Source organism: Megalopta genalis, unplaced genomic scaffold (assembly GCF_051020955.1).
Source record: "Megalopta genalis isolate 19385.01 unplaced genomic scaffold, iyMegGena1_principal scaffold0153, whole genome shotgun sequence".
Lineage (NCBI taxonomy): Eukaryota > Metazoa > Arthropoda > Insecta > Hymenoptera > Halictidae > Megalopta > Megalopta genalis.
The window spans coordinates 412,953-426,039 of NW_027476222.1; the positions used below are offsets into that span (position 1 = coordinate 412,953).

A 13,087-nucleotide genomic window follows, 5' to 3' on the forward strand; every position below is an offset into this window, starting at 1 on the left:
TTTGAAACTGTTTTAAGTATTATATTTAATTACATATTTTGAGGTTAGCAATCTGTTGTTAAGAAGTTACCAAATTTTCGGTTAAATCACTGCATACTACGTCGACGTATTTTTCGTCTGCTCTCTAATGCGGCACGGTTTGCACCGAATGACGTGTTTATAATTAATCGATTAATTTAATCATTTTCCAGTTATTTTACTTTATTATTAATAAAAATATTAATACAACTTCGACAAACGCAAAAGTAGACAGCAATTAAACAATGGATATAATTATAATGCAATGCGACACTTTTTTATTTCTTATTTTTTCTTAACGGTAATTGTAAGATTTTTCCCACTGTAATTGTGAGGTTTTTGTGATTAAATTAAGATCAAATACAATATAATTGTAATATGTGTATATATATATAATATATTATATAATTGTAACGTGTAAGATTATATCTTACAAAATTACAAATTTTATAAAAAATATCAATATACTTTTCATATTAATACTTACTTAATCTTTTTTATTACAACCAATAAAACGACAACATAAACATTTTTGTTTTTGTAATTTATGATAAAAAATTAGTATTGAGATGAGCCGATTTATACATATTTTGTTTGTTCTTATTTTAATCAGAAAAATCTCACGAACACATTTATGCAAATTTTATTTGAAGATAAACAAAAAGAAGGATGTTTCATCTTTGCATTATGTATTTTGTACCTGTTGTCCCATATTCAAGCCCGGATTAGATTACGATCCATATGACTCGTTCGACGTTGAATTTTTTCGGCATGTCAAGCGGATTTCCCGAAACCCGATGTTTGGAACGGGATGAGAAGACGTGTATCGGGTCGGGACGAGATCCCGACAATATTCAAGATTCCTGAAAACATTCGATTTCCTATGCTACCAATTATTACATAACGACACATCGCCGTACCTAGTACACAATCGACTAGCGCGAAAAGATGTTTTCAACAATTGGAGATATCGTTGCAATCGAGAGAACCAAGCTATCACATACTGTCATACGTAGAGAATTTAAAATCAAACTATACACATTTTACTTTTCTGATTTCTTAAAAAATATAAAATTTTGCAAGGTAAACTGCAACAATGGAAATAAAAAATTTTAAACTAGGACCGTATTTAAAAAAAGACGCGCTCTTGAATCCCAGTATTTTAGGAAGTCCCAAACATTTTCGGAAAACCCGAAAGTTTCAATATCCCGTCCCGATTCCGAAAATCGTTCCCGGTCCCGTCCTGATTCGTACTCGTACACCTCTAACATTGATGTCTATTATATAATATAAATACAAATTTTATGATAACCGAAATCTATAAGGAACACAAAATAATTAACAAAATATAAAAATCAGTTTTCGATCGAATTACTGCGCTCTTGAAAAATGAAAAAGTTAACTACTATGTGTCAGTTACTGAGCCTTTTCTAATTACCATGTGCCAATTTCTGATCACTCATTTAGTTACTGTGTGTCGATTTCTGTGCACTGATCTAATTACTGTAATCAGTTCTAGGTAAATACTAAACTTCGAAAATTGTATGAGCTTTAGGTATCATAATTTATTATACATATTTCAGTACTTGCAAATATTATTTTAAAAAAGGTGGCCGGAGGTTGCATGCAATTGGAATTATTGGGTGAGGTGCGTAGACCAGCCGATGTTTATTTCGACACGAGTGGCTACCTTTAAGGTTAGGATGAGGTGCGTAGACCAGCCGATGTTTATTTCGACACGGATGGCTACCTTCAAAGAAGTTAGGATAAGGTGTTTGGAGAAATTGGTGTTAGGGTGCCTCGTAACTTTGTTAGAAAAAGAAATAAAGATTACGCGTTGAGTTTTAACAATTGTAAGTGAGTGTTCGCGGACTCTAACGCGCTCTCAGTTTTTCGCACTGAACCGACAGGGGCTTCTGACTCTAGGTTGTTACCTCGTAGATTGGTTGAAAGAGAATTGAACTCGATCTCACTAACGTTTACGTGTCGACGAATGTCACGTAACTAGCCCAAATTCCGGTCGCGTTTGAGCCCTTTATATACTGAGACTTTTGTGGAAAAATGGTAGTGGGGGTGTTGCTATGTGGTCCGATTCCAGAACGTTCGTCGTTCTGGCTGGCGCCAGCCTGGCGTATGTGTGCCTTCAGGAAGGAATATAAAAAAATACGTGGGAGATTCTCCGTACGTTACAAAGGAAAGAAAATTACATGCAGTGTCTATACATTTCACAGACCAAGAAAATAACGTTAAATGCAACACGTAGTTTTTCATAAGAGGGCTCGGTAATCAATGCACACATAAAAAAAGACATGAAAACTTAAAACAAGACGTAAATATACCTAGGCAGTGGATTATTTATTATTTTTCTGTAATTTTGTCGAGTTTTATAGATATAATAGTTTATTCTTTTGTTTTGGAAAGCATGATTCATAGGGTAAAATGACATCAAACCATTATTAGAAATTTAAGTAGCTAGTTTTCGCATTTCATAAATCTTAAGAAGTTAAACTTTTGATTCAGTTATGAAAATTACAGGTGAAGAGACCTAGTCAAATAAAATGGTCTTCGTTCTGTGACACTATGTTTTCTGAAGCATTCTTTTATATATCTTGAATATATTAGATCAATTGAGAATAAACATAAGAAATTATTGTAAGATCGGCAGTACCCCAAAGTAGCCATGTTGCAGTAACGAGGACAATCGTTTCCGACTTCAAAATGTCGTGGCCACTTAACATATAAGCGACTTTTCAGTCGACATTTCGAGCTCTACATTTAATTATTGTACGATGCACTAAAACACTTGACGGAGCATTCATCGCAGGTAGCTGTTAAGATAGCTGTTAAAGTGATAAGGTACCCTGCGAGTTATTGACCTAAAAATATAAAAATAACTGTCTGTTAAATATGAGTTACCTAGAATCATATGATACAGCAACCATTAACTGCTATTGTAAAAAAATACTTAGTACCTAGAACTGTCGTAATGGGGAAGGTCAACTTCTGCCAATGAAATTCTTATTCAATGAAGAACGGGTCCATTCCATTCGTAAAGTAATACATTAAAAAATAGTATATCAGTCATCCCTTTCACAATATATACCTGGTTTGTGAGAAATAATATCCACAGCCTGTCTGTAATTTAAATGGAGAAGCGAAAAATAGTTTACCAAGAAACTTATAAGAAACAGGCATACCTTGCAGCGACACACGGTCGGCGATCAAATAACCATTCGAACTGTCCGCTTTCAGATGTCGTGGATTGGGCGAGAAATATCTTCCTTGATGTTTATAGGCCTGGAAATGACTTTATTCTTTTACTATTTTCACGTGTACAGCAAACTTCACTGATGAAAACGTCGCCAGCCGCGTACCGATACGGAGTTATAGTCGTCGATTATCAACAACTATAAAAACAAGCCGTGAGGGTTAGCCTAGCTTCCAGTGTAGCTGAGTAGAATCCATTCTTCTTTTAGTTTAATAGCGAGGTTAGGACCTCGTCATGGTAACGGTCAGATGTAGTTCAAAACAACACTTCTCCGTCAGCCCAGCCGTCTCACGGCGAGGCCATGTCTGTGGACCATACTGATCTGTGAGTTTTACGATGTCCCCACGATGACGTTTGTATAAATGGACCTCAAAGGTCGTTACGTTACCTTTCATTTGGCATGCTTACGGGCACTCTTACACTATTGTTTAATTAAGTTATAATTGAATTGAATTTTATGATTAAAATATTATAACTTATTTTATTTAGATTTAATTGAATTAAATTATGTTAAATTTGTTAGTTATGATTTAATTAGATTGTTGGAGTAAATATATTTATTCTATTTTAATTGTGGATAAAAAACTAGTTATAAATTTATGAATTAATATAAAAATTTAAATAGTTTTTATATGAGTTTTGAAGCAGAGATTAATTTTTAATATTAAAAATGAAAGTTTCAGTAAGAAATTTAAATTAAATAATGGTAAATTTAGAGTTAATATCAGTAACCACTGATCAAATTATTGTTATTAGTTAATTTTAAAAATTTTAAAATTTTTAAAGAATGCTTAGATATAAAGTAAATAAATATTAGTTTGGTGAAAATTTTAATATTAATAAGTTTGATAATTAAGATTTAATTGTTTAATAAGGTTTATCAAAAAATTAGGATTAGAATATTTTATTATAGGATTAAAATTTATTTATTTAAAATTAATAATATAATTTGAAATATTAAAATTAAATAATTTTGTTTAAGATGAATTTTATAGGCAATTGATGAGTATAGGATTAATTTGTAACATAAAAGAATTTAATTTTTATTTTGATTTAGGCTTGATAAAATTATTTAATTGAGTTATAATTGAATTTAGTTTCTAATATAAAGTTAGGGGTAATTATTATTAGAAAAATATAATTGAATTATAGTTAATTAGTATGATGATTGTAATTGTATATTTGAGGGTAGATTTATTAAGATGAGGTTTATTGGTGATTTATAGTGTAGGATTAAATTTATAATATATATAAGAATTTAACTTTTATTCTGATTTAGGGTGATAAAATTATTTAATTGGTTTATAATTGAATTTAGTTTCTAATATAAAGTTGGGGGTAATTAATTGTTAGAAAAAGATAATTGAGTTGTATTTAATTAGTGTAATGACTGCAATTGTATATTTGAGGTTAGATTTATTTAAGATGAATTTTATTGGTGATTAATAAGTGTAGGATTAAATTTGTAATATATAAGGATTTAAATTTTATTTCGATTTAGTTTTGATAAAATTATTTAATTGAGTTATAATTGAATCTAATTTTAATATAAATTTAGGTTTATTTCACATGAATGATAATTAAATTATTATTGATTAAAATATAATGATTAAAGTATTATAATTTATTTTATTTATTTAGGTTTATTTGATTAAATTATGTTAAATTTGTCAGTTATGATTAATGATTTAATTATTTTGTTGGAGTGAATATATTTATTTTATTTTAATTATGGATAAAAAATTAGCTATACAATTTTGTTTATAAATAAAATTTATTAATTAATATAAAAATTTAAATAGTTTTTATATGAGTTTTGAAGTAGAGATTAATTTTTAATATTGAGAGAGAGAGAGAGAGAGAGAGAGAGAGAGAGAGAGAGAGAGAGAGAGAGAGAGAGAGAGAGAGAGAGAGAGAGAGAATGAAAGTTTGAATAAGAAATTTAAATTAAATAATGGTAAATTTAGTGCCAGCATCAGCGGTTAAACTATTGTTATTAGTTAATTTTAACAATTTTTAAATTTTTAAATTTTTAAAGAATGATTATATAAGTATTAAGTAAATAAGTATTAGTTAGGTGAAATTTTTAATATTAATAAGCTTAATAATTAAGATTTAATTATTTAATAATAAATTTATTTATTTAAAATTAATAATTAAATGTAAAACATTAAAATTAAATAATTTGGCGGTTTTATATTCTTATTAGAGGAACCTGTAATTAAAATTGATAGATTAAGCTTATGTATTGCCGTTTTCAAATTTTATGAAGATGTAAACTTTGTAATATTATAATATATATTTTTATAAATTAGTTGATAGCAATCCAGATAAAAATATAGTTTATCTAAGGCATTATATGGGTTACTTTGAATTTAGAATTTTCTGGGGCTGTATTTAATTATAGTTATCTGGATAGGATTTAAAAGTAAATTTAAATAATTATTTAAGTTGAAATAAGTTGTGTAAAGTGTACAAATTGCTCGTCACTTTCATTATAAATGGAATAAGTCGTAACATAGTAAAGGTATTGGAAAATGTTTTTATTAAAATTTTAGTTTAACAAAAAGTGTTTCATTTACATTGAAAGGTTTCTTATTAAGGAAAATTTTATTATTTATATAATTTATGCATATTATTGGGTTGTTAATTTAATATATTTAAAAAAAGTAATTATGTGATTATAAGTTGTAGTATTTATTTAAGAATAAACTTAATGATTTTAAAATGATATATTGTAGAAGAAGAAAGTAATATTAGTATAAGTAAAAGTTATTTTTGTACCTTTTGTATCAGGGTTAATTAAAATAAAGTTAATGTTTTTAATTATTTCGAAAGTAAAAGAGTTAATGTAATATAATTTTTTATGTATCATAATGATTATTAATATTGAATTGGATGTGGAAAGTAAGTCGGTTTTATTGATATCTAGTTTTTTTAGAAATGAATTTAATTCATATATTGATTTATTTTATTATATAAATGATTATTTAATAAAAAGGATTAATAGAAAAAATTTATCCTTTGTAACTTAATTTAATTTTATTTGATAAATTCAATTTATATAAACCCAATTTATAACTAAATTTTAAAATTAGAATGTTTAAAACCTTAAATTTTCAATAATTTTAATCAATAAAATTATATTTATGCTTAGAATAATTTTATTATTTTTTTATAACTTAATTTAATTTTATTTAATAAATTCAAATTAAAATCAATTTATAATTAAACTTTAAAATTTGAATGTTTAAAACCTTAAATTTTCAATATTTTTAAACAATAAAATTAATGTTTTATAAATAATTTAATTATTTAATAATAATTTTATTATTTTTTATTTGATAAAATTGTTTTTAATTTATAATTGAATTTTAAAATTAGAATATTAAAGATCTTAAATTTTCAGTGGTTTTAAACAATAAAATTAAATAATCTGTTTTATAGACAATTTTATTTTATTACAATTTTATTTAATTTATTGAGTAATTTATATTTAGGTATTAATTTAAATTTTTAATTTTTAATATTAATGGCAATTTTATATTTATGTAATTTTTATAGATTTAATATAAATTTAAGTTTTTAATTTTTAGGTTAGTTTAGAGATTTTATTAAATTAATATTAAAATGGATATAGATTTTAAATTTGATATTGATTTGTGTTAATTTTTGGTTTAAATTTATAAATTAATATGGTATTTATTATAAATTAAGTTAATAAATAATTGTATATTTATATTATATTTTCAAAATATATGCTTTTTCAAGCTCATTAACTAAAATAATAGTTTGTCTCAAATTGAGTTTAATATTGGAGAGATAATAAAATAAGAGAAGTATAAAATAGTAAAGATTAGTATTAAATAGGTAAAAGGGTATTCAATTAGTTGCCCTCCAAGTCATGTTAGTATAATAAATGAAAGGATAAATAATCAATAAGTGTATTGATTTAATCAGTAGAATTTATTAGATGAGTATTTATTTAAATTTAATATAGGTATGAACAATAAGATTATAAAATTGATATGAATAAGCCAATTACCCCCCCAAATTTATTTGGGATTACTCGAAGAATTGTGTAAGCGAATAAAAAAATATCATTCTGGTTTAATATGTTCTGGTGTAATTATTGGGTTAGCTAAAATAAAATCGTCTGGGTCTGAGAGTATATACGGGGATTTTATGATGACAATAATAAAGATATTAATAATTCATATGTATCCGAAAATGTCTTTGATGAAAAAATGTGGATAGAATCTTGTTAAATAATATTTATTTCTTGTCCCTAAAGAGTTTGATGAACTTTTATTGTGAAGGAAAAATAAATGAATAATTACTAATAATAGAATGATAAATGGTATAATAAAATGTAAAGTATAGAATCGATTTAATGTGGCATTATTAATAGAGAAACCTCCTCAGATATTTAATAGAGGATTTAATTTCGTTTTTTATTGAATTTTGAGTTTTTCATAATTTTTGATGAATTTAATATATTTAATTAAATCTTTAATTTAATTTTTAATTTCTCATAGGGGTTGAATATATCTTATTGAGCATGTTTTTAATGAGAAATATATAAGTCATATCATATTGTTATTGAAGTTAATATTGATAGCGGCTAATTATATATATTGAATAATTTTTTTTTTGAAAGTATACGAAATATGAGGCTAATGTGAATTTGAATATAATTAAGTAAAAATAATTGAAGTTGCTAATTTTTGTATTTAAATAATTGTTATCTGTTAATCTTATAAAATATAAGAATATAATTATAATACCCCTAACAGTAGAGATAAAGATTATATAGTAATACATAGATCTTTGATTAAATATGTAATTTACTATCAATATAATAATTGTAAATGTAATTAATAGTATTATATAATTTAATGGCATAATTTTATTTTTTATATTAATAATAATTAAAATATTTATTAAACTGAATGTAAAAATTTTTATTCACAAATTTCGTTAATTGAGATTATCATATATTTTAAGTTTTATACTTAAGTTTTTATTTATAATAATTATTTATTAGGAATTTACAAAAAATAGTATAAAGAAAACATTAATTTTGGGGATTAAAAATATATATAGATAGATTTATTTTTTTGAAAATTGGTTGAGTAAGTTAAAAGTAAGATACTAAGTTTAATTTACAAAATTAATGTTTTAATTAAACTATTTAACTATATCTAATTAACTTTGATTTTTTAATAAGATTTAATTTAATTATATTTTTTTTATTTATTTAAGTTTTCTTTAAATTTAAGGGAAGATTTTTTATATTATTAATTAGATTTGAATTTATTTTAATATATTTATTGATAATAAATGTTATTATCAATTCAAGTGAGGGTAATGATTTTTTATTTATTTATTTATTAGTTATAGGGGTTAGAGTGAAAGAGTGTAGTTGGTATTACTTTATTAATTAGAATGATTTGTGAGAAAGGTAATCAAAGATTAAAAATTTTAAATTTAAGTGTATAATGAAAATTCAACATATTTGTCGTATTGGGAGGCTTGTTATTTGTAAGCCGAGATTCTGTTTGGAAGACCGTTACGATACGGGACTGCGTCAGGGTACTTAAGACATAGGCCAGATGGTGGGTCATAAAAAGGGACAGTTCTCTACGCCGGCTAAATCTATACCTGCAGTCAGTCACAGCCGAAACATTATATGGTACAGACGTCCTTCTTTTCTACTGTAGTTTTATATATTTTCGACCGCTCCGCCTTTAGCTAGATTCAACTTTCCCACAATATTATTAAGTGTTATTATATTATTTGGGTTTAATTTTTTTAGAGGGTACTCATTTAGTTACTCTATATTTGGGGTTCATGAGTATTCTTTTGCTTTAATTATAATAAGGTTATGAATTTTTTTGGTATTATTTTTTAATTTTTGGATTGTGAAAAATTATATGTTTGTATAATTATTTTATTGATATTATTGTTAAGATTGTTGGTTTATTTTTCTTCATTGAATTTATATTATTTTTATTTAAGATTTGAAGTAGGATTATTATTAATTTTTTATTTGATTGTAAAATGGGGTAATGTGGGCCTAATCGTTTAGAGGCTGCATATTATATTATGTTTTATACTTTATATTTTTCTTTGCCTTTATTGGTTTTTATATTTGTGGTGGAGGATACAATAGTAACTATATCTATGGATTTTTTAGAATTTCTTTATGATGGAGAAGATGATGGTTCTGGTAGTGAGTCGTTGTATTTATTTTTTTATATATCATTTTTTATTAAAATTCCTTTATTTATATTTCATGGTTGATTATTAAAAGCTCATGTTGAGGCTCCTGTTTTTGGATCCATGATTTTAGCTTCAATTTGATTAAAAATGGGTACTTATGGGATATTACGAATATCAGTAGTATTCGATGAATCTTTGATAAATTCAAATAGATGAGTTATTATTTATAGTTTATTAGGTTCAATTATTTTGGGATTAAATTGTTTACGGCAATTAGATATGAAACTTTTAGTGGCTTATTCTTCAGTAGTTCATATAGGATTATTAGTTAGAAGTATGCTAACATTTTATGATGTTAGTGCTAAGGGGTGTTATATTATGATAGTAGGTCATGGTTTATGTTCTTCTGGTTTATTTTATTTAGTTAATGTAAATTATAAGGAAACTAATAGGCGATTAATATTAATTAATAAGGGCATATTGAATTATATACCAAAGATAAGATTAATGTGGTTTTTATTTTGTTCATCAAATATAGCAAGCCCAATTTCATTGAATTTGGTTAGTGAAATTTTAATATTAATGGGGTTAATTATATGAAGTAATAGTTTGATTTTATTATTAATATTGTTGCGAATTACTGCACTTCTCCCGCGTCGCGGCATTTTATTTACAATAGAGTACATAAACTATAATATAACTAAATTCAATTATGTTAGAGATCTTTGAATTAGATGGTGTTGATCGCTCGACGGTCCGATCCCCACTCTCCGATTGTCTGTTGATAACACACCTCCGTGGCAACCCCTCTCTTCTATTTTTCTTTAAGGAGTTGCTCACAACAGGGCAGTTTCACATTACAGCGACTTGATTTGGACAAGTCGCCGTAACAATATTATTATGTTTTTTTGGGGTTTTATATTCTTCGTATATATATATTATTATACTCAGCATGGGGAAATGAATTATTATTTAAAAATTAAAGGTGGTAAATATATTGATTATTTAGTTTTAATATTACATTGAATTCCTTTAAATTTATTGTTTTTATGATTAGATTTATTTTATTTAAATAGTTTACATAAAAATTTTGGATTGTGGGTCCAAGGAAATATTTATTTATTTTAAATTATAAATCTTTTGATTATTTTTAGGTTATTTACATTTATATTGAGTTTATTATTATTTTTAATAAGGATACTTATAGAAATATTTAAAGTTATGATTTTATTTGAGTGAGTAATTGATAATCTTAATTGTATGAAATTTAGTTATTTATTATATTTGGATTGAGTAGGTTTGATGTATATTAGAGATGTGTTATTTATTTCTGGGTTTATTATAATTTATTCGGTTAATTATATTGTTGAGATTATTTATTTGTATATAGGTTTTACAATAGACTTGAATATAAAAGGTATACATATATACATATATATATATATATATATATATAATAATAATATAATAGAAAAGTTATAAGCACACTCGCTCTCACGGTTCTACTTGATGCGAAGCTCACACGGAAGTGAAAAACAGTCGCAACACAAACCACGCTCGATCACACAACCTGCAGGCATTGCTCACATGTATATTAGGGCGTATTTCCAACATATATAGAAGCGGATATTTATTTGTTTCGTTTTATTTATTTATTATTATTATTTATTTTATCAATGTGTTTAATGATTTTAAGTCCGAGAATATTAAGAATTATATTAGGTTGGAATGGTTTAGGGTTTATTTCATATTATTTAGTAATTTATTATCAAAATAAAAGTAGCTTAAATTCAGGTACTTTAACTATTTTAAGTAATCGGGTGGGTGATTGGTATTAGTTCAATAAATGGTTCATGACATTTATTGTTATATAGTATAAGGTCTTTATGTTTATTTATATTAATATTAGCTATTATTACTAAAAGTGCTCAATTACCATTTTCTTCATGATTACCTGCTGCGATAACTGCCCCAAATCCTATTTCATCTTTGGTTCATTCATCTACGTTGGTTACAGCTGGGGTATACTTATTTACTCGTTTTAATGATTTTATTTTCATGAATGATAATATAATAAGGTATATATTTATAATTTTTAGATTTACTATATTTATATCCGGGATGATGGCTAATTTTGAGATAAATATTTAAAAAATTATTGCTTTATCAACTTTGAGTCAATTAGGGTTTATAATAAGTATTTTAAGAATAGGTTACGTTGAGTTGAGGTTTTTTCATATATTAATTCATGCTTTTTTTAAATCTTTAATATTTATATGTGTTGGGAGATTTATTCATAGAAATATAAATTCTTAGGATTTACGATTGTTAAGGGGTTTGTTATATTTGTATCCAATAAAATCAGTTGTTATAATTATTTCTATTCTGAATTTATGTGGATTTCCTTTTTTATCAGGGTTTTATTCAAAAGATTTAATTTTGGAGTTTTATCTAATTAATAAGATAAGTATTATGGGGGTTGTATTAATATATTTAGCTACTATTTTTACTATTAGATATTCAATTCGAATAATTATAATTTTAGTTAATAAAAATAAAAATATGTCTATATATATATAATAAAAATAAATTCTATATATACATGTAAATTTTTTATAATAATATTAATTTTTGTTTTGGCTAATATTTATTTTATTAATTAATAAAGAATTTTTTTTTAACAATACTTGATAAAGAATTATTGATTTATTTAAGATTTATTGGTTATATAGTTTATTTTTATTTGAATAAGATTAAATATAAAATAAAGGGTATATTATTTATTATTAGAATGTTTTATTTGAATATTTTTTATAAAATTATTTATGTTAATTTAATGGAAAAAATTAGTATATTTTTATATTTTGAGAAGATAATTAAATTGATAATGGGGTATAAATTGGTGAATTTTTATTTAATTTACAAAGTTTTTAAAAAAACAAGTTATTGAAAGAATTATTTAATTTAATTTTTTTAATTCAAATTTATGTATTTGTTATTTATTTGTTAGCAATAATGACAGTGATTTATTTAAATAGCTTAATTTAAAGTATAATATTGAAAATATTAAGGTAATTTTTAATTTTTAAATATTTATAAATAAATTCAATTAATTTTATATTGAAAATATAATGTTTTATTTAAACTATATAAAAAATAAATTTAAATAGAAATATAAATGTTTAATTAACATTGAATTTGGAATTAGAAGTTCTAATTATCATATATTTCTTTAATTGGTTACTACAACAATGAAATTATTAACAATAATTTACCTCAGTATTTGGTTTCAATTAAGATATAAATTTTATTTAAATTTAAAATGCAATTTTAATATTATTGTTTAATTAATATCCTTTGTAATGAGTAAATTGTAATATAATAAATAATATTTGTAAATTATTTTCCTTTACATAATTAAAAAATTTATTTAAAGTAATTTGACAGTCATTCGCATCAGAGTCTAATAATTAGGATAAGTATGAATATAAAGAAAGTGTGTGTGTATATAATGTGTGTGTGTGTGTGTGTGTGCTATGGTTGATACATTTTCTAATAGTCTGTAAATAGGTAAAA

At 24.3% G+C, this 13,087-nt stretch overlaps 1 protein-coding gene, 1 long non-coding RNA gene and 2 pseudogenes across 3 annotated transcripts; 2 read left to right on the forward strand and 2 right to left on the reverse strand.

Moving 5' to 3' along the window:
• Positions 1–7: 7 nt before the first annotated feature.
• Positions 8–3,640, reverse strand: LOC143262572 (uncharacterized). 2 transcript variants are annotated; one of them, XR_013036338.1, is made up of 4 exons: positions 3,216–3,640; positions 2,991–3,153; positions 1,953–2,894; positions 8–881 (listed from the first exon to the last, which is right to left on the reverse strand). It is a non-coding gene; the product is annotated as an uncharacterized LOC143262572 (long non-coding RNA). The 2 variants fall into 2 exon arrangements; XR_013036339.1 differs by lacking the exon at positions 8–881 and having other exon boundaries at positions 2,355–2,894; positions 3,216–3,315; positions 3,393–3,622.
• Positions 3,641–7,065: 3,425 nt separating this feature from the next.
• Positions 7,066–8,110, reverse strand: LOC143262584 (cytochrome b pseudogene; annotated as a pseudogene).
• A 791-nt stretch (positions 8,111–8,901) lies between these two features.
• On the forward strand, positions 8,902–11,131 carry LOC143262585 (NADH-ubiquinone oxidoreductase chain 4 pseudogene; annotated as a pseudogene).
• A 56-nt stretch (positions 11,132–11,187) lies between these two features.
• Positions 11,188–12,091, forward strand: LOC117217536 (NADH-ubiquinone oxidoreductase chain 5-like). The gene is given in 2 exon segments (XM_076528217.1): positions 11,188–11,305; positions 11,529–12,091. Coding segments are annotated over 2 exon segments (681 nt in total).
• Positions 12,092–13,087: the final 996 nt, after the last annotated feature.